The sequence below is a fragment of the Salvelinus alpinus genome, chromosome 8 (genome assembly GCF_045679555.1).
Source record: "Salvelinus alpinus chromosome 8, SLU_Salpinus.1, whole genome shotgun sequence".
Classification (NCBI taxonomy): Eukaryota; Metazoa; Chordata; class Actinopteri; order Salmoniformes; family Salmonidae; genus Salvelinus; species Salvelinus alpinus.
In genome coordinates this window covers 4,804,824-4,827,926 of record NC_092093.1, presented here as the reverse complement: position 1 = coordinate 4,827,926, position 23,103 = coordinate 4,804,824, and the positions used below count along the sequence as shown (strand labels likewise).

General features: G+C 42.8%; 1 protein-coding gene across 1 annotated transcript; it reads right to left on the bottom strand.

Annotated features, from left to right (window-relative positions):
• Nucleotides 1-103: 103 nt before the first annotated feature.
• Nucleotides 104-21,680, bottom strand: sh3bgrl2 (SH3 domain binding glutamate-rich protein like 2). Its single transcript, XM_071412463.1, has 4 exons — nucleotides 21,475-21,680; nucleotides 9,655-9,840; nucleotides 7,130-7,210; nucleotides 104-2,615 (listed from the first exon to the last, which is right to left on the bottom strand). The coding sequence occupies exons 1-4, from the start codon at nucleotides 21,517-21,519 to the stop codon at nucleotides 2,601-2,603; spliced, it is 327 nt and encodes a 108-aa protein (XP_071268564.1). The 5' UTR covers nucleotides 21,520-21,680; the 3' UTR covers nucleotides 104-2,600.
• Between the last annotated feature and the right edge of the window lie 1,423 nt (nucleotides 21,681-23,103).

Genomic DNA, 23,103 nt, shown 5'->3' with positions numbered 1-23,103 from the left:
TTAAATTGCACCCACCTGGTGTCCCAGGTCTAAATCAATCCCTGATTAGAGAGGAACAAGGACAACAACAACAAAAAGTGGAACTGTCTGCGAGGTCCAGAGGTGAGTTTGAGGGATCTACAGTAAAATTTTATTTGTATAGTCTGGGGGGAGCATCTACAGATGGTCTATCAACATACAACAATGTCATTGTAACAAAAAAGGTTGATTTTGTTTTCTCAACATCGTGTAGAGCATTGGTTCTCAACTCCGGGTCCTCCAGTACCCCCCAACAACACACATCTCTGTTGCAGCGCTGGCCAAACACTCCTAATTCAACGCGTTGAAGACCTGATGATTAGTTGACAGGTTGAAATCAGGTGTGCTCGTTTCGGGACTACAATAAAAAACGTGTACTGTTGGGGGGGGGTACTGGAGGACCCGGAGTTGGGAAAACACTGGTGTAGAATCATCAATGACAGTTTTACTTAGCCAGGTCAAAAGGGCATGTTCGTCAGTCACAATTTACCCATGATACATTGCGGTTGTGATGCTCTTGAACACGGCCAAAGCCAAACACAACACACAGACAACTAACATAATTTATAGGGACGGATTCTCAGATCCAGATTAAGTCCCTGGATTAAAAATAAAAAAAATATGTAAATGGAGAATCTCAGGTCTATTGCCTTAATCTGGGTCCGGGAAACCAGGCCGTAGTGATTGTCACAGACGGGCGGTACAGACAGAGTTCTCATATTAAAAACAGGTGTTGATTCTACTATATATATATATATATATATATATATATTTAACTACTATAAAGAGTACATATAAATGGCATGTATCAAAAGGAATGTTGTTTTAGTCAGGTTAACAGTGACAGATCAAAACACAAGATGGCACTACATTCACTAGGAATGGGTCTCTGAGTCAGTGGGGGAACATGTGTGTGTGTGGGCAGAGTGTAAGCCTGTCATGTGTAAACATAACAATGATTCACCCATCCATGATCATTTAATAAAAGAGTGGGAGAGGAGAGACGGGGGGGAAAGAAAGAGTGAGGGGGAAGAGAAAGAGAGAGGGGGGAAAGAGGGGAGAGAAAGAGAGAGGGGGTAGAGAAAGAGAGAGGGGGTAGAGAAAGAGAGAGGAGAGAGGGGGTAGAGGGGAGAGAGAGAGGGGGAAGAGGGGAGAGAAAGAGAGAGGGCGAAGAGGGGAGAGAAAGAGAGAGGGGGTAGAGAAAGAGAGAGGGGGTAGAGAAAGAGAGAGGGGGTAGAGAAAGAGAGAGGGGGTAGAGAAAGAGAGAGAGGGGAGAGAAAGAGAGAGGTGGTAGAGAGAGAGGAAGGAGTCATTAAAAACACACCAGTTCCCAGTTGGTCTCCTCTTCCATTACTTAACACAGCCTTCATTGGTCTCATTACAATCCCACCAGCCGGCCCTTCGTATGTCAAGACATCTGGTTTCACAGCGATTCAGAACGGGACTTGAATGGGAGTCTATGGACATTGCAGCCTACGCTGTAGGCATCTGCCGACTGCCTGATCTACAAATCACCTTCCACCATAAATAATTATTCATTATAGAATTATTATTTGTAGATCAGTCAGAAAACAACCACTGGTTTTAATTGTCTGATCTCTTAGTCCATCACCACCTACCGTAACCCTTAAAACCTCCCCTTACATTGTGGAAGCCAATACGTGAGCAGAGCAAGTGATTTCAACTCAGGAAGTGAGTTTTGAAAATACTTTTTAGAAATAGTTCTCACATATAAAACTTAAATATGCCCGAACTCAGAATCAAAATTAGATTTCACGAAAATAATATGGTCAATGTTGATAAAAATCCGCAAATCTAAATAAACGTTCTATGGAAAATGTTCAAAGTCCCATCTAATATAGCTCTAGCGGACTCAATCTCCCTCCGTTTTTTAACCATAAGTCCAACTTTAAAGCACAGTGTTACCAGTTTCGACCTCAGGTCAGCATTATCTGTCTGACTGCATACAGAACCTGGCTACACACTGACAGGAGAGCTACATTCTGCTGTTGATAGAAGAGCAGGACAACCTGGCTACACTGACATGGGCCCTACATTCTGCTGTTGATAGAAGAGCAGGACAACCTGGCTACACTGACAGGAGAGCTACATTCTGCTGTTGATAGAAGAGCGGCTACACAGTGTTTTGAACAACCGTTCAAAGAATACATAGCAGTAAAGAAAACTCAATCTAATTCGTTACCGCTAACACAAACAGAAACCACTGACTAGATCGTCATGAGTACCAGTAGTTGTACGACAACATAAAAAAAGAATAATCAAGAAATCATTGTCCATTGTTTTAGGGTGAAGCCCCGCCTCCCATGGTCTGAAGTTCCTTCTATTGGTCTGATTTTCCTCCACTTGGTCTGAAGCCCCTCCCCTCCTCCTGTGTCAGGTTAGATGGCTGTAGGTGGGGGAAGAGGGTGAGGTGTTTTTTCGGGGTGGGGGGTCAGAGAGGTCAGAGTGTTGGGGTGTTTGGCAACATGGTGGTGTCATTATGGTGAGATCTCCGGGAGAGGTGAAGTGATGTAATACAGGAAGTGATGTGCTCTGCGACCTCCGACTCCCCACGCTACCTCCTACGACTCGGAATCCTGAGGAGATACGAGATAGAAAAAGGGTCAACCAATCACTCAAAACGATCAATTAATCAAATGAGCAACCATCTGATTGTGTTCATAACATTTACAGAAATATTAATTGATGTGCATCGTCCTTGTCAAACAAATAAATAAAAATGACCTCATGGATCAGAACAAAGCCACTTAGTCAATGAATGGCTGCAGTTACACAGGATGCCCAATTCTGATCTTTTGCCCAGTTACCGGAAATCTGATCAGTCAAAAGTGTAAATGCAGCCAGAGACAAGTATCCAGCACCGTATGAACAACACAATACATTATCACAGCATGCTGAATCAATACATTATCACAGCATGCTGAATCAATACATTATCAGAACATGCTGAATCAATACATTATCAGAACATGCTGAATCAATACATTATCAGAACATGCTGAATCAACACATTATCAGAACATGCTGAATCAACACATTATCACAGCATGCTGAATCAACACATTATCAGAACATGCTGAATCAACACATTATCACAGCATGCTGAATCAATACATTATCACAGCATGCTGAATCAACACATTATCAGAACATGCTGAATCAATACATTATCACAGCATGCTGAATCAATACATTATCACAGCATGCTGAATCAATACATTATCACAGCATGCTGAATCAACACATTATCACAGCATGCTGAATCAACACATTATCACAGCATGCTGAATCAACACATTATCACAGCATGCTGAATCAACACATTATCAGAACATGCTGAATCAACACATTATCAGAACATGCTGAATCAATACATTATCAGAACATGCTGAATCAACACATTATCAGAACATGCTGAATCAATACATTATCAGAACATGCTGAATCAACACATTATCACAGCATGCTGAATCAACACATTATCACAGCATGCTGAATCAATACATTATCACAGCATGCTGAATCAACACATTATCAGAACATGCTGAATCAACACATTATCAGAACATGCTGAATCAACACATTATCAGAACATGCTGAATCAACACATTATCAGAACATGCTGAATCAACACATTATCAGAACATGCTGAATCAACACATTATCAGAACATGCTGAATCAACACATTATCAGAACATGCTGAATCAACACATTATCAGAACATGCTGAATCAACACATTATCAGAACATGCTGAATCAACACATTATCAGAACATGCTGAATCAACACATTATCAGAACATGCTGAATCAACACATTATCAGAACATGCTGAATCAACACATTATCAGAACATGCTGAATCAACACATTATCAGAACATGCTGAATCAACACATTATCAGAACATGCTGAATCAACACATTATCAGAACATGCTGAATCAACACATTATCAGAACATGCTGAATCAACACATTATCAGAACATGCTGAATCAACACATTATCAGAACATGCTGAATCAACACATTATCAGAACATGCTGAATCAACACATTATCAGAACATGCTGAATCAACACATTATCAGAACATGCTGAATCAACACATTATCAGAACATGCTGAATCAACACATTATCAGAACATGCTGAATCAACACATTATCAGAACATGCTGAATCAACACATTATCAGAACATGCTGAATCAATACATTATGAGAACATGCTGAATCAATACATTATCAGAACATGCTGAATCAATACATTATGAGAACATGCTGAATCAATACATTATCAGAACATGCTGAATCAACACATTATCAGATCATGCTGAAAGGTTCATAAGGGACTCAGTTAATTCAGGAGTCTCCTGAGAGAGAGATCACCATGTTCTGTTTGTCAGCAACATCAACCTTATTAAAAAGGTCCTCATCAACAAACAAACCAGGATGTGTCCCAAATGACAGCCTATTCTTGAACAGGGCTCATAGGGCCGTAAAGGGGGCCTTTGAGTGGCTCCGGTAAAAGGTATTGCACTGTAATAGGGAATAGAGTGTCATTTGGGACGAACGACTCATTAAAGTCCACTGGTCTATGTTAATCACATCCCAGCCAATTAGTGGAGTGATACCAATCAGCCGCCAGACTGGAGACAGACCAGGCATGTGATTGGAGGAAAATCTAATGATCCTGGTTACTGATAATCTGTGGGAAAGGAGAGAATGAATTCGTCCCAATTGGCACCCTATTCCCTGTATAGTGCACTACTTTAGACCAGAGCCCTATGGCACCCTATTCCCTATATAGTGCACTACGTTGGACCAGAGCCTATAGAGCCCAGGTAGTGCACTACGTCGGACCAGAGCCTATAGAGCCCAGGTAGTGCACTACGTTGGACCAGAGCCTATAGAGCCCAGGTAGTGCACTACGTTGGACCAGAGCCTATAGAGCCCAGGTAGTACACTACGTTGGACCAGAGCCTATAGAGCCCAGGTAGTGCACTACGTTGGACCAGAGCCTATAGAGCCCAGGTAGTACACTACGTTGGACCAGAGCCTATAGAGCCCAGGTAGTACACTACGTCAGACCAGAGCCTATAGAGCCCAGGTAGTACACTACGTTGGACCAGAGCCTATAGAGCCCAGGTAGTACACTACGTCGGACCAGAGCCTATAGAGCCCAGGTAGTACACTACGTTGGACCAGAGCCTATAGAGCCCAGGTAGTGCACTACGTTGGACCAGAGCCTATAGAGCCCAGGTAGTACACTACGTTGGACCAGAGCCTATAGAGCCCAGGTAGTGCACTACGTTGGACCAGAGCCTATAGAGCCCAGGTAGAAGAAATAGGGTGCAATTTGGGACCATGTGATGTTTGCTGGACAAGTGAATCAGACTGTGTTCCTTCTCAGGGTCATATATCAAGACAGGAACATCCTGTATATTCTCAGGAATCAGATACGAGTCATATATCAAGACAGGAACATCCTGTATCTTCTCAGGAATCAGATACGAGTCATCTAGAAGACGGGAACATCCTGTATCTTCTCAGGAATCAGATACGAGTCATCTAGAAGACAGGAACATCCTGTATATTCTCAGGAATCAGATACGAGTCATCTAGAAGACGGGAACATCCTGTATATTCTCAGGAATCAGATACGAGTCATCTAGAAGACGGGAACATCCTGTATATTCTCAGGAATCAGATACGAGTCATCTAGAAGACGGGAACATCCTGTATATTCTCAGGAATCAGATACGAGTCATCTAGAAGACGGGAACATCCTGTATATTCTCAGGAATCAGATACGAGTCATCTAGAAGACGGGAACATCCTGTATATTCTCTGGAATCAGATACGAGTCTTCTAGAAGACGGGAACATCCTGTATATTCTCAGGAATCAGATACGAGTCATCTAGAAGACGGGAACATCCTGTATATTCTCAGGAATCAGATACGAGTCATCTAGAAGACGGGAACATCCTGTATATTCTCAGGAATCAGATACGAGTCATCTAGAAGACGGGAACATCCTGTATATTCTCAGGAATCAGATGCGAGTCATCTAGAAGACGGGAACATCCTGTATATTCTCAGGAATCAGATGCGAGTCATCTAGAAGACGGGAACATCCTGTATATTCTCAGGAATCAGATACGAGTCATCTAGAAGACGGGAACATCCTGTATATTCTCAGGAATCAGATACGAGTCATCTAGAAGACGGGAACATCCTGTATATTCTCAGGAATCAGATACGAGTCATCTAGAAGACGGGAACATCCTGTATATTCTCAGGAATCAGATACGAGTCGTCTAGAAGACGGGAACATCCTGTATATTCTCAGGAATCAGATACGAGTCGTCTAGAAGACGGGAACATCCTGTATATTCTCAGGAATCAGATACGAGTCGTCTAGAAGACGGGAACATCCTGTATATTCTCAGGAATCAGATACGAGTCATCTAGAAGACAGGAACATCCTGTATATTCTCAGGAATCAGATACGAGTCATCTAGAAGACGGGAACATCCTGTATATTCTCAGGAATCAGATACGAGTCATCTAGAAGACAGGAACATATTCAGCCACTCTAGGAGAACAATGGAAGTGTGCTCCTCCAGCCCTGTAGCTGCCGAGGTCCCCTCCACCCCTGTAGCTGCCGAGGTCCCCTCCAGCCCTGTAGCTTCCGAGTTCCCCTCCACCCCTGTAGCTGCCGAGGTCCCCTCCACCCCTGTAGCTGCCGAGGGCCCCTCCAGCCCTGTAGCTGCCGAGGTCCCCTCCACCCCTGTAGCTGCCGAGGGCCCCTCCACCCCTGTAGCTGCCGAGGGCCCCTCCACCCCTGTAGCTGCCGAGGGCCCCTCCACCCCTGTAGCTGCCGAGGGCCCCTCCACCCCTGTAGCTGCCGAGGGCCCCTCCACCCCTGTAGCTGCCGAGGGCCCCTCCACCCCTGTAGCTGCCGAGGGCCCCTCCACCCCTGTAGCTGCCGAGGGCCCCTCCACCCCTGTAGCTGCCGAGTGCTCCTCCACCACCGTAGCTGTACAACTAGTGGAGCCTTATAGTCTTACAGTAGTGTGTGTGTGTGGGTCATACCTTTACTGAGGGCGGTGAGCTGAGGCCTAGGAATGTAAACACAGTGTTGTTCTCCTTGGACTGGAAGAAGTCCTCATAGTCCTGATGGAATGAACACACACACGTTTTCATTTTGCCATGAAAAATAATATTGCGATACTTTGACCCCTTAACCTAACCTTAACCCCCAAAAATAGCCTTTCTCCTTGTGGGAAAATGACATATTTTCTTTGTTTTACTATCCTTGTGAGGACTTCTATTCACCCCAAGGATAGTACACACACACACACACACACACACACGATGCGCGGGTTGAGTCATGATTCGCGGTTATGTCCGCGCGGTGGACGGGTTTAGTGTCAATACATATTGTGTGGTTGAAGGGCAGCTGGAATAAAAGACAAGCAATACCTTAAAAATAAATCCATAAATTATTCATTCTTGTGCCATTTATATCTATAGGCTACATTGAGGTTTTCTTTCATTATTTGAGGCTCTGGTATTAGTGCATAAGCCTCAGCTTTAGGGCTTAACTGTACATACGCCAAATACCCTACACAGCTAATCGACAAAATAATGCTTTTGGGAACAGGCAGAAAACGTTTACGTCAATCCATGGAGGCAAAAGAGAACATTGTTGAAGTTGAATTCAATAAGACAAAAGCTCTCGAAATGTAGAGTTGAAAATAAAAAGAGAAAGGAGGGCTAGAAAAGTAATGTTTGGAAAAGATTAGGTGAAGTGGTAGAAGAGGATGATAACAGTGCCGGCTACGTTATGATGTGATGATTGTGAGGCACTATACATATTCGACAGTCACAAAACGGGACTTCAAATTAAGCCCGTGGTACGTCAAGGGAACTGTAGCCTACTGTTCAGGTTAAATGGAAACTGAAATCTGGACACTGACTGTAGGTCTATAACCTCTCACAGAGAATTAATAATAACTCCTGCAGAATTAAGATTTTCTTGCAGTTAAATGATCCACAAAATTTGGATTTGGGAACAGGAGTGATTTATTTATTTCTGCGTCTTGAGAAAATGCAATGCTCAGTTAGATACCATCTGTAGAGGTAACGTCTTTATCATAAAAGCATCATAGAAGCTGATAGTATTTCAACCACATAAAATATCCGAGCCGAACTGAAATCTTATCAGAAACACGTTGGGTCGTTGTCACAGCATTCTATTTCCTTACAACCCGGTCAAACCGATATCGTGATTTTTTGTTGTTGCGTTATTGTATTTTCTCTCCCCGGTCCTTAAAACGTATTCCGCTCCGCAAAAGATGCCAGAAAACTTTACAGATGTCAACTAGATTGAAGCGTTCGTTCATTCTATCGATTTATATGACATTATTCTGGTTAGCACGGGTTTATTGAGTCTACTAGGGCAACATAACGACAGAAGAAAAGCTGCATGCATCTAATTATAGACAAGTTGACTAACAAAATGTTGGAAATTAGAACCAGAAACATATCTACAATTAGGTAACAAGAAATTCCTGCAGCCCCTGTCAATTCTTGTGTTGTTGTTGCCGTCTTTGACTGAAGCCGATAGCGCATTTTCTATATTTGCGGGCCTCAGGTTTCCACATATAGTCAGGCGGTTGAGGTTATTAGCAATTGCGGGCGGGTGATCAAATAGTTGACACACACAATTTTTGTTGTTGAGATCGCCATTAGCAACAGCTTGTCTTACTCGGGACCGACAAGTTAAAAAAAAGACATTACAGACAAAATACTTTACAATTTACATACATTTAAAAAACATTAACATTGCTGTTCACTTGCGCTGTATGAGATGTAAGGGAGTTCCATGGACTCATGTCTCTGTATAATACTGTACGTTTCCTTGCGCGTACACACACACACGCTCATTCAACACTCAGCACAGGATACAGGACGGCTGACGTTAGCACCGCTAGCTAGCTCGCTCATCCATCACAGGGCGCAGGACAGCTAATGTTAGCTAGCTCGTTCACCAACTGATCATTCAGGCTACATGCTAACATTAGAACAACTAACACAGACTATATGCTATATGCTAACATTAGATTACTTAATACAGGCTAAATGCTAGACTAGAGGGCTGCATCTGCCGCAACCGCAAGTCCCGCGGCCATTCCTGTAGACGTATGTGCGTCATCACATACGCCTACATTAACATTACGTGGCTGCGTTTGGGTTCAGGACCAGTTCTTGTGTTGGCGGGGAATTGGACAGAAATCAAGCGGGTTGCCCTTGTGTACCGGATGTGAAATGGCTATCTAGTTAGCGGCTGTGCGCGCTAATAGCCTTTCAAATCGGTGACGTCACTTGCTCTGAGACCTTGAAGTAGTGGTTCCCCTTGCTCTGCAAGGGCCGTGGCTTTTGTGGAGCGATGGGTAACGATGCTTCGTGGGTGACTGTTGTTGATGTGTGCAGAGGGTCCCTGGTTCGCGCCCGGGTCGGGGCGAGGGGACGGACTAAAGTTAAACTGTTACACTTGTCTGGGTGTTTCTCCTGGGTTAGGGTTAGTGAGGATCACTACGGTAGCTATCTCTTACCCCACAGTAGCAGTCTCCGTTGAAGATCTGTGGGGGCAGCGGGTTGCCCTTGTCCGGGTGTTTCTCCGGGGGGATGTGTTGGTACATCCACAGTCTTCTGTCCTCCACATTGGTGATGTCCACCTCCTGGAAGGAGATCCGGTTGGCCTCCAAGAAACCCACCACAGCTTGCTGGCGCTTCTTCACCTGTAGTGGGGGGGGGAGAAAGAGACTTCCAATCATCGAGTCAGGATACAGGATTTGGAAGGAAGTCACACGATATACAAGAGAACCATACTGGAGAAGATCTGTCACCTGCCCCCCCCCACTGTGTGTCACCTTCCCCCCACCCCCCTGTGTGTCACCTGTCCACTGCCTGCCGAAAAGCAAAACCTGTAGAAAGAGATCAGACGTGCTGAGACTCCCGTATGGACAGACTAAACAAACACAGTGTATTGTATTGATCATGGTGTCCATCTCTGAAGGTAATGGATGAAATGAAGGACCTTGTTCTCCATTTAGTACATTACTGTTGATTAAAGCCCTATTCGTTAATGTCACCTTTCTAGAAAGTTGTTGTTGTGGCTTAACTCAAATTAGCCTCAAATTGTACTCGTTTGCTAGATTACAACCTGTTTAGTTTGTAGCTTTGTTGGTAGAACACACTGGGTCACACACTACGGGTCCAAGCCAGGCCAGCTACTACGGAGTGGTCCTGTCCCTACAGAAGTCATGAGAGGATAGTCTATGACAGTTTAAAACCTTGTGTGTGACTGTGACGAGTAGGAAAAACATCCCAGTGAGAACACACAAACTCCCACACTTCTTTGTAGGTTATTTAATACTCTATCTGCTGACGGTGCCGCTTTCCTGTGTCTCAGTCTGCTGAGTGCTCCAGCTGGACCCAGTCACCGAGAGAACTAACAACATTGGACACTTTATGGAACACAAAGCTTTCACTATCTCATCCTGGAATATTCAAGGTCTGAGGTCATCTGCCTTTGGCCTAAAGAGCAGGAACCTGGACTTCACCAAAGAAATTGGAAATACAGACATTGTCATCCTACAAGAAACTTGGTATAAAGGAGATGGACCCACTGGTTTCCCTCTAGGTTACAGAGAGCTGGTAGTCCCATCCACCACACTACCAGGTGTGAAACAGGGAAGGGACTTAGGCGGTATGCTAATTTGCTATAGAGCAGACCTAGCCCACTCTTAAATTAATCAAAACAGGAACATTTTACATTTGGATAGAAATTTAAAAAGAAATTATCTTAACAGAGAAAAAATGTCATCCTGAGTGCTACATACAGTTGAAGTCAGAAGTTTACATACACCTTAGCCAAATACATTTAAACTCAGTTTCTCACAATTCCTGACATTTAATCAGAGTAAAAATTCCCTGTCTTAGGTCAGTTAGGATCACCACTTTATTTTAAGAATGTGAAATGTCAGAATAATAGTAGAGAGTGATTTATTTCAGCTTGTATTTCTTTCATCACATTCCCAGTGGGTCAGAAGTTTACATACACTGTATTTGGTAGCATTGCCTTTAAATTGTTTAACTTGGGTCAAACGTTTCGGGTAGCCTTCCACAAGCTTCCCACAATAAGTTGGGTGAATTTTGTCCCATTCCTCCTGACAGAGCTGGTGTAACTGAGTCAGGTTTGTAGGCCTCCTTGCTCGCACATGCTTTTTCAGTTCTGCCACACATTTTCTATGGGATTGAGGTCAGGGCTTTGTGATGGCCACTCCAATACCTTGACTTTGTTGCCCTTAAGCCATTTTGCCACAACTTTGGAAGTATGCTTCTGGTCATTGTCCATTTGGAAGACCCATTTGCGACCAAGCTTTAACTTCCTGATTAATGTCTTGAGATGTTGTTTCAATATATCCACATAATTTTCCTTTCTCATGATGCCATCAATTTTGTGAAGTGCACCAGTCACTCCTGCAGCAAAGCACCCCCACAACATGATGCTGCCACCCCCGTGCTTCACGGTTGGGATGGTGTTCTTCGGCTTGCAAGCTTCCCCTTTTTCCTCCAAACATAATGATGGTCATTATGGCCAAACAGTTTTATTTTTGTTTCATCAGACCAGAGGACATTTCACCAAAATGTACAATCTTTGTCCCCATGTGCAGTTGCAAACCATAGTCTGGCTTTTTTATGGCAGTTTTGGAGCAGTGGCTTCTTCCTTGCTGAGGGGCCTTTCAGGTTATGTCGATATAAGACAAATTTTACTGTGGATATAGATACTTTTGTACCCGTTTCCTCCAGCATCTTCACAAGGTCCTTTGCTGTTGTTCTGGGATTGATTTGCACTTTTTGCACCAAAGTACGTTCATCTCTAGGAGATAGAACGCGTCTCCTTCCTGAGCGGTATGACGGCTGCGTGGTCCCATGGTGTTTATACTTGCGTACTATTGTTTGTACAGATGAACGTGGTACCTTCAGGCGTTTGGAAATTGCTCCCAAGGAAGAACCAGACTTGCGGAGGTCTACAATTTATTTTCTGAGGCCTAGGCTGATTTCTTTTGATTTTCCCATGATGTCAAGCAAAGAGGTACTGAGTTTGAAGGTAGGCCTTGAAATACACCCACAGGTACACCTTCAATTGACTCATATGATGTAAATTAGCCTATCAGAAGCTTCTAAAGCCATTACATACTTTTCTGGAATTTTCCATGCTGTTTAAAGGCACAGTCAACTTAGTGTATGGAAACGTCTGACCCACTAGAATTGTGACACAGTGAATTATATGTGAAATAATCTGTCTGTAAACAATTGTTGGAAAAATTACTTGTGTCATGCACAAAGTAGATGTCCTAACCGACTTGCCAAAACTATAGTTTGTTAACAATACATTTGTGGAGGGGTTGAAAAATTAGTTTTAATGACTCCACCCTAAGTATACGTAAACTTCCGACTCAACTGTATATCCCTCCCCTAGAATCCACATACCTTAATGAAGACAGCTTCTCCATCCTGGTGGGGGAAATCAATTATTTCCAGGCCCAGGAACATGTACTGGTCTGTGGCTAACTAAATGCCAGAACTGGACAAGAACCTGACACCCTCAGCACACAGGGGGACAAACACCTACCTGGAGGTGACAGCATTCCCTCCCCCATCTGCCCCCCGAGGCACAACTATGACAACATAACCTACAAAAACGGGTCACAACTCCTGCAGCTCTGTCACACGCTGGGTATGTACATAGTCAATGGTAGGCTTCGAGGGGACTCCTATGGTTGGTACACATATAGCTCATCTCTTGGCAGTAGTACTGTAGACTACTTTATCACTGACCTCAACCCAGAGTCTCTCAGAGCGTTCACAGTCAGCCCCCTGACACCCCTATCAGATCGAAGCAAAATCACAGTCTACCTGAACAGAGCAATACTCAATCACGAGGCATTGAAGCCAAAGGAACTTAATAATATTAAGAAATTATATAGATGGAAGAAAAGTAGTGAGGAAACCTACCAAAAAACAATTAGACAACAACAAATTCAATCCCTTTAGACAACTTCCTGGACAAAACATTCCACTGTAATAGTGAAGGTATAAACTTGGCAGTAGAAAACCTACACAGTATATTTGACCTCAGCTTCCCTATCAACAAATAATAATAATCAGAAAACCAAAGAAAATGAACAACGACAAAATGGTTTGATGAATAATGCAAAAACATAAGAAAGAAATTGAGAAACCTGTCCAACCAAAAACACAGAGACCCAGAAAACCTGAGTCTACACCTTCACTATGGTGAATCACTAAAACAATACAGAAATACACTACGGAAAAAGAAGGAACAGCACATCAGAAATCAGCTCAATGTAATTGAAGAATCCATAGACTCTAATCACTTCTGGGAAAATTGGAAAACACTAAACAAACATGAAGAGTTATCTATCCAAACTGGATATGTATGGGTAAACAACTTACCACCAAATAACTATCAGCCAAAAATTATATGTGATCAAATACAAATCTTAGAATCAACTATTGAAGACTACCAGAACCCACTGGATTCTCCAATTACATTGAATGAACTACAGGACAAACAACAAACCCTTCAACCCAAAAAGGCCTGTGGTGTTGATGGTATCATCCTCAATGAAATGATCAAATATACAGAACACAAATTCCAATTGGCTATACCTAAAGTCTTTAACATCATCCTCAGCTCTGGCATCTTCACCAATATTTGGAACCAAGGACTGATCCCCCCCAATCCACAAAAGTGGAGACAAATTTGACCTCAATAACGACCGTGGGGATATGCATCAACAGCAACCTTGGGGAAATCCTCTGCATTAATCACTAACAGCAGTCTAGTTAATTTCCTCAGTGAAAACAATGTACTGACCAATTGTCAATTTGGCTTTTTTACCAAATGACCATACGACAGACCACGTATTCACCCTGCACACCCTAATTGACAAGGAAACAAACCAAAAACAAAGTCTTCTCATGCTTTGTTGATTTCAAAAAATATTTTGGCACGAGGGTCTGCTATACAAATTGATGGAAAGTGGTGTTGGGGGTAAAACATACAACATTATAAAATCCATGTACACAAACAAGAAGTGTGCGGTTAAAATTGGCAAGAAACACACATTACTTTCCACAGGGCCGTGGGGTGAGACAGGGATGCAGCTTAAGCCCCACCCTCTTCAACATATATATCAATGAATTGGCGAGGGCACTAGAACAGTCTGCAGCACCCGGCCTCACCCTACTAGAATCTGAAGTCAAATGTCTACTGTTTGCTGATGATCTGGTGTGTCTGTCCCCAAACAGGAAGGCCTACAGCAGCACCTAGATCTTCTGCACAGATTCTGTCAGACCTGGGCCCTGACAGTAAATCTCAGTAAGACAAAAATAATGGTGTTCCAAAAAAGGTCCAGTTACCAGGACAACAAATACGAATTCCATCTAGACACCGTTGTCCTAGAGCACACAAAAAACTATACATACCTCGGCCTAAACATCAGCACCACAGGTAACTTCCACAAAGCTGTGAACGATCTGAGAGACAAGGCAAGAAGGGCCTTCTATGCCATCAAAAGAAACATACCATATGACATGCCAATTAGGATCTGGCTAAAAATCCGTTATAGAACCCATTGACCTTTATGGTTGTGAGGTCTGGGGTCCGCTCACCAACCAATAATTTACAAAATGGGACAAACACCAAATTGAGACTCTGCATGCAGAATTCTGCTAAAATATCCTCCGTGTACAACGTAAAACATCAAATAATGCATGCAGAGCAGAATTAGGCCGATACCCACTAATGATCAAAATCCAGAAAAGAGCTGTTCAATTCTACAACCACTTTACAAACACAAACAGACCAAGAACAGCAACACAATTAGACCCAACCAAATCATGAGAAAACAAAAAAGACAATTACTTGGAAAGACTTAACAAAAAAAACAGAGCAAACTAGAATGCTATTTGGCCCTAAACAGAGAGTACACAGTGGCAGAATACCTGACCACTGTGATTGACCCAAACTTAAGGAAAGCTTTGACTATGTACAGACTCTGTGAGCATAGCCTTGCTTTTGAGAAAGGCCATTGTAGATCCACAAAGAATTTAAACTCCCATATCTACTGGGTGAAATACCACAGTGTTCCATCACAGCAGCAATATTTGTGACCTGTTGCCACAAGAAAAGGGCAACCAGTGAAGAACAAATACCATTGTAAATACAACCCATATTTATGTTTATTTATTTTCCCTTTTGTACTTTAACTATTTGCACATCGTTAAAACACTGTATATAGACATAATATGACATCTGAAAATGTCTTTATTATTTTGGAGCTTCTATGAGTGTAATGTTTACTGTAAAATGTTTATCTATTTCACTTGCTTTGGCAATGTTAACATATTTTTCCCATGCCATTAAGCCCTTAAATTTAAATTGAATTGAGAGGGGAGGAGAGGGGGGTGGGGGGTGGGGGGGGGGGTTGTGGTCTCAGAGCCTTGTAGCTATGTCACAATGGGACACTGGACAATCGCGTCCTCTGTCTATGGACTATGATTTACGCTTAACTGTCAAAAAACTCTCTCCTCATAGCAGGCATGAACTATTGTCTAGTTTCTTACAATCTCATCTCTGCTGGAGGTCTATTGTGTATAGATACCATGACCGTGTGTGTGTGTAAGCCTGTGCCTGTGTGTGTGTGTGTTTAGGGATGGTGAGGGCACAATGAAACTATTGTTTTGACGCAAAGACAAATGAGGCCAGGGCAATGTAAAGGAGATTCATGTAGTAGTACTGAACAATCATTGACAGACAGGCAGACAGACAGGCAGGCAGGCAGACAGGCAGACAGACAGAACACGGTGACGTAGTGTATTACTGTACGTGTAGTAGTACTGTGCTGTAGTTCAGAGATTAACAGAGGTTAAGACAGAGGACTAATCCTTTTCTCGTCACCACACAACTAGTGTGTGTGTGTGAAAGAGAGAGACAAAGAAAATGAAAGAGAGAGAATGAGTAAGTGAAAGAGAGAGAAATACAGAGATAATGTGGGCGGATGTGGGATCTTGACTGTTTACAGTAACATAGTTCCTCAAACACTGTTTACAGTAACATAGTGCCTCTAAAACACTACTGTTTACAGTAACATAGTGCCTCAAACACTACTTTTTACAGTAACATAGTGCCTCTAAAACAACACTACGGTTTACAGTAACATAGTGCCTCAAACACTACTGTTTACAGTAACATAGTGCCTCAAACACTACTGTTTACAGTAACATAGTGCCTCAAACACTACTGTTTACAGTAACATAGTGCCTCAAACACTACTGTTTACAGTAACATAGTGCCTCAAACACTACTGTTTACAGTAACATAGTGCCTCAAACACTACTGTTTACAGTAACATAGTGCCTCAAACACTACTGTTTACAGTAACATAGTGCCTCAAACACTACTGTTTACAGTAACATAGTGCCTCTAAAACAACACTACGGTTTACAGTAACATAGTGCCTCTAAAACAACACTACGGTTTACAGTAACATAGTGCCTCTAAAACAACACTACTGTTTACAGTAAGATACCGCCTCTAAAACAACATTCCTAAAGTCTCTACATATGTTGTGTGGAATCACAACGAGGTGTCATCTTCCCAACTCATCCTTCCATCTAAAAGGGATGAAGTGTGGTGGATGATTACCACTCCACTAATCTGATCTAATCTGGAGCTGCTCATTTCAGGGTTTTGACATCACTTCTTATAATGATTCACACTGTTCGGCTAGCTCTACCCCTCTGTTTCACTCCTACTTGCTTTCTCTATTTCTCTCTGTATCTTTCCCTTTCTGCTATTCTCTCTCCCTCTCTCTCTCCTTCCTCTCGCTTCCCTCTCTCTTGCCCACTCCCTCTCACTGTACTTAAAACAGGTGAGGGCTGCATGTCCCTTTCCATTCTTCCTCGTCAAATGGTCATTTTACAATTCTATTTAATGGCATCCAATGTGAATGAAAACTCAAAACAGAGAGATGACACCAAGGATATTCAAGTGTGTGTGTGTGTCTCACCGGCTTAAAAATAACTTTTGTAAACACTACAGCAGCAATTGTGTTTTGTTTTCCCATTCCAGAGATACGGTAAACTAGAATGCATTAATAATTTACCCCGTTACCTAAGACTAGAGGCATTTCTTAAGAGAGACTTTAATAAATATTATCCTCTAAAGGGCCCGCCTCTCTCTTCTCATGTGAAACCCGAAGAGCGACAGGCCGCACCATGTTCTTTCGCAATGGGAGGTTAGAGGTTAGAGAGATGGGACAGTCAGTCCAAACCGCATGTCCAACAGGGGGGAAATATTGTTGGAGTAAGGAAGCAATTGGAGGGTTAGGATAAAGCAGAAGCAGAATTTCCGTGGCCCTTTAAGGAGAATAAATCAAAACATTCTTCTTCTTCTAATTAATACCATTTAGATCAATCCATTTCCTCAGGTCACACTAGAGGACATAGCTAGACGACATAGCTAGAGGACATAGCTAGACAACATAGCTAGACGACATAGCTAGAGGACATAGCTAGAGGACATAGCTAGACGACATAGCTAGACGACATAGCTAGAGGACATAGCTAGAGGACATAGCTAGAGGACATAGCTAGAGGACATAGCTAGAGGACATAGCTAGACGACATAGCTAGACGACATAGCTAGACGACATAGCTAGACGACATAGCTAGACGACATAGCTAGACGACATAGCTAGACGACATAGCTAGACGACATAGCTAGACGACATAGCTAGACGACATAGCTAGAGGACATAGCTAGACGACATAGCTAGAGGACATAGCTAGACGACATAGCTAGACGACATAGCTAGACGACATAGCTAGAGGACATAGCTAGACGACATAGCTAGACGACATAGCTAGAGGACATAGCTAGACGACATAGCTAGACGACATAGCTAGACGACATAGCTAGAGGACATAGCTAGACGACATAGCAAGAGGACATAGCTAGACGACATAGCAAGACGACATAGCTAGAGGACATAGCTAGAGGACATAGCTAGAGGACATAGCTAGAGGACATAGCTAGACGACATAGCTAGACGACATAGCTAGACGACATAGCTAGAGGACATAGCTAGACGACATAGCTAGAGGACATAGCCAGAGGACATAGCCAGAGGACATAGCCAGAGGACATAGCTAGAGGACATAGCTAGACGACATAGCTAGAGGACATAGCTAGAGGACATAGCCAGAGGACATAGCCAGAGGACATAGCCAGAGGACATAGCTAGAGGACATAGCTAGAGGACATAGCTAGAGGACATAGCTAGAGGACATAGCTAGACGACATAGCTAGACGACATAGCTAGACGACATAGCTAGACGACATAGCTAGACGACATAGCTAGAGGACATAGCTAGACGACATAGCTAGACGACATAGCTAGAGGACATAGCTAGAGGACATAGCTAGACGACATAGCTAGACGACATAGCTAGACGACATAGCTAGACGACATAGCTAGACGACATAGCTAGAGGACATAGCAAGAGGACATAGCTAGACGACATAGCTAGACGACATAGCTAGACGACATAGCTAGAGGACATAGCAAGAGGACATAGCTAGACGACATAGCTAGAGGACATAGCTAGAGGACATAGCTAGACGACATAGCAAGAGGACATAGCTAGACGACATAGCTAGACGACATAGCTAGACGACATAGCTAGAGTACATAACCCTATGGTCAAATGACTGATCATGGGGAGATAAGACTTTATTTATATTAAAAGGCTCAAAAATTATAGTTTGAAATTCAGCGGCGCATGTGAAGATTGAAAACAACCACTAGAAGACCTTCCTCTTTTTAACTCATCATGTTGACATGAAAATCACACTGTGTCTGAACCGCACCGACCAGGGCGGCAGGGCCGTCTGAACTAGAGGTCGACCGATTAAAATCGGCATGAACGATTAATTAGGGCTGATTTCAAGTTTTCATAACAATCGGCATTTTTGGACGCCGATTATATTCCAATCCACAAGGAGACTGCGTAGCAGGCTGTTACGCGAGTGCAGCAAGGAACCAAGGTAAGTAGCTAGCTAGCATTAAACTTATCTTATAAAAAAAAACAATCAATCTTCACATAATCACTAGTTAACTACACATGGTTGATGATATTACTAGTTTAACTAGCTTGTCCTGCGTTGCATATAATCAATGCGGTGCCTGTTAATTTATCATCGAATCACAGCCTACTTCGCCAAACGCGGGGTGATTTAACAAAAGTGCAATCGTTGCACCAATGTACCTAACCATAAACATCAATGCCTTTCTTAAAATCAATACACAAGTTTATATTTTTAAACCTGCATATTTAGTTAAAATAAGTTCATGTTAACAGGCAATATTAACTAGGGAAATTGTGTCACTTCTCTTGCGTTCATTGCACGCAGAGTCAAGGTATATGCAACAGTTTGGGCCGCCTGGCTCATTGCGAACTAATTTGCCAGAATTTTACATAATTATGACATAACATTGAAGGTTGTGCAATGTAACAGGAATATTTAGACTTATGGATGCCACCCGTTAGATAAAATACGGAACGGTTCCGTATTTCACTGAAAGAATAAACGTTTTGTTTTCGAGATGATAATTTCCGGATTTGACCATATTAATGACCTAAGGCTCGTATTTCTGTGTGTTATTATGTTATAATTAAGTCTATGATTTGATAGAGCAGTCTGACTGAGCGGCGGTAGGCAGCAGCAGGCTCGTAAGCGTTCATTCAAACAGCACTTTCCTGCGTTTGCCAGCAGCTCTTCGCAATGCTTGAAGCACAGCGCTGTTTATGACTTCAAGCCTATCAACTCCTGAGGTTAGACTGGCAATACTAAAGTGCCTATAAGAACATCCAATAGTCAAAGGTATATGAAATACAAATCGTATAGAGAGAAATAGTCCTATAATAACTACAACCTAAAACTTCTTACCTGGGAATATCGAAGTCTCATGTTAAAAGGAACCACCAGCTTTCATATGTTCTCATGTTCTGAGCAAGGAACTTAAACGTTAGCTTTCTTACATAGCACATATTGCACTTTTACTTTATTCTCCAACACTTTGTTTTTGCATTATTTAAACCAAATTGAACATGTTTCATTATTTATTTGAGACTAAGTAGATTTTATTTATGTATTATATTAAGTTAAAATAAGCATTCATTCAGTATTGTTATAATTATCACACGCACACGCACACCGATTAATCAGTATCGGCTTTTATAGGTCCTCCATTAATCGGTATCGGCGTGGAAAAATCATAATCGTAATCGGTCGACCTTTAGTTTGAACAGAACATACCAAAGGGGGCAGGGCCGTCTGCAGTACATTACAGGACTGCATCTCAAATGGTACCCTATAGCCTACATAGTGCACTACCTTTGTCCATGGCCCATAGGGAGAATGGTGTCATTCGGGACACAGTTCAGTTGAGGAGGACATCCTGGTTCAGAGAAAAAGGGAGCACTGTTAGAAGGGGCAAACATGGACTTCGGTCAACCTTGGCGCTGATAAGATAAAAACACACCTAGAGTGGGAGAGTTGTACAGTGTCCTTCCCAAATGGCACCCTATTCCCTATGAAGTGCACTACTTTAGACCAGGACCCAGTTGAGGGGGGGACAACCATATGCATTTCTTTGCACTTAAAAGACAGACAGTGGAAAGTAAGCCTACATCATGTACAGCTGGCTATGTTTTAGTTTTGTTGCGTAGACCTGCATGGACCTACACGGACCTACATGGACCTACACGGACCTGCATGGACCTACATGGACCTACATGTCCAGGAATAATGATGTAAAAGATGTCCAACATGGAGGTTGAACCTCTGAGACCTGCATCTAGTGTAGAGTCATTAAAACCCACCCCTAAAACATGTAGGTTAAGGTGTAGTGGGCTAATGGGTTGGAATTCAGAATAAAAAACACAGAATGAACTAAAACACAGACACAAAAAAATCACATGTCTATAGCCATGTTTACAAAAAATCAAAGTAAGCTAGACACGTTTGGAGTGAAGGCAATAGCAGGCTGCGTTACAGAATCTTGCTTCTCACTAGCATATAGGAGATCAGTCAGATAACTTACATAAGCCTCCCCCCCGACGTCAACAACAATATCAAAAGGCATGATGAACACATTCCCTCCTCACGGCACTGTCTGCATCTGTACAATTGATGCGACTCACACAGAAGAATATAAACCCTACAGATTTGATTACGGGTAGGCGACATACTGACAGCGCCCGACCTCACTCACCGCCACAGATCCCGAGGAGGAGGCGATGTAAACCTTGATCATCATAGTATTATTGGTGCTGTGCGTCGCACGGGCGAGCGACACTCGACTAGAATTCGAGCGGTTTATATTCCGTTTCACTTGAGGCGTTTATCCCAGTAGTAGGGTTTCCTAATGTAAGTGCCTTTCCTCGCAGTTCAAGCCGTGTTTAGATCAATGCCCGTGTTGGTAGGTAGGCTGCGCGCCTCCTGGTAATTATATAGGCTACAGTCAGTGCCACGATAACGTCGTACTGCCGTGGACCGCGCTCCCCCATCCGGTACCCTGCGGTCCTGACAGCACTGAGCTGAACCACACTGAGCCTGCTTGACACATGCGTTATGTGAAATGTAGTTTGTTTGTATGCAATGAAAGGTTACTGCAGCCAGGAGGAGCTTTTTAATGCCTTTTTGAAAGTAGGACAAATCTGGACAAATAACAGATCTGGACAAATGCACAGAACAGCACGCCAGACCGTTGCACCAATTTAATGAATCACACACCCCTTAGAGCTAATGACAATCAAAAACATATTCCTAATATAGATCAACATTTTATTCAGAATAGATTAATACAAACCTAGAAACATCCATTAGGTGACGTCCCCTTGTTAATTCTTATGGATTCTTGAATAAATCTGGATATCTTGAACTCATGCAACAAGTGGTCACAGCGCCACTCTCTGGCGTAACGACGTAACTACAGTATGCGGAAGAACGGGGGTTGCCATGGCACCGCTAACACGTTAGCTAGCAAGATAAAATAGCTAGCTACTCAGTCGATCAGACAGAGACCCTACCGTGAAAGGGAGAAGTCATGACTGAGCATGGAGACGTGAAGCCGAGGTCATCTGAACGGGGTGGGTTGATGTACCTCTCCTAAATGCTTACGTTAACTAGCTTGATAGATAGCAAACAACAACAGACTAGACATGGAATAGTTTGATTGCAAGCTAGCAAATAACTAGCTAATAATACACATTCATTGCTGTTACAAGTAGCTAGCAAAGACGTTATTGAACAGTCAAGGTAGCTAGCTAGCTAGTTGAAAGCCTAAACAAATAATCGACTCATATGTTGATGAAATAGCTAAATTAGCTAGCTTTAAACTTAAACTACACAGGCTCAGAAGGATCCAGGTCACAGACTGCACTGACAGTCGTTGCAGTGCTTCTGCCTTGAAGTCTTGTGGAGCCCCAAAAACGTATCGGCAGCAGATATGATGTCCAGCTTCTTGGACACTTGTGCAGGACCATTGCCCAACTTTATCAGGAGTTATCCTGAGCCTATTTGCAAGTTGGAAATGCAGAAGTATTTTATTTTTCACTATGGTCAGCTTGTCCCCCCAAAAAATGGCTGACACAAACTTGAAACCACTGATCATGACAATGGGGGGTGAAACTCCTAGTCACATTTTATTTGTCACCTGCGCCGAATACACCTTACAGTGAAATGTTCACTTACAAGCCCTTAACCAACAATGCAGTTTTAAGAAAATACCCCCCCCCAATTTTTTTTTTACAATAATAACACATTTTTAAAGCGCAGCAGTAAATAACAATAGCGGGGCTATATACAAGGGGTACCGGTGTCGAGGTTAACAGTTGTTATT

Coding starts and splice junctions, on each gene's coding strand:
- sh3bgrl2 (XM_071412463.1), bottom strand. CDS start 21,519: ATGATGATCAAGGTTTACATCGCCTCCTCCTCGGGATCTGTGGCG. Junction 9,841..21,474: donor CCTCCTCGGGATCTGTGGCG/GTGAGTGAGGTC, acceptor CCCCCACTACAG/GTGAAGAAGCGCCAGCAAGC. Junction 7,211..9,654: donor ACGGAGACTGCTACTGTGGG/GTAAGAGATAGC, acceptor TCATTCCATCAG/GACTATGAGGACTTCTTCCA.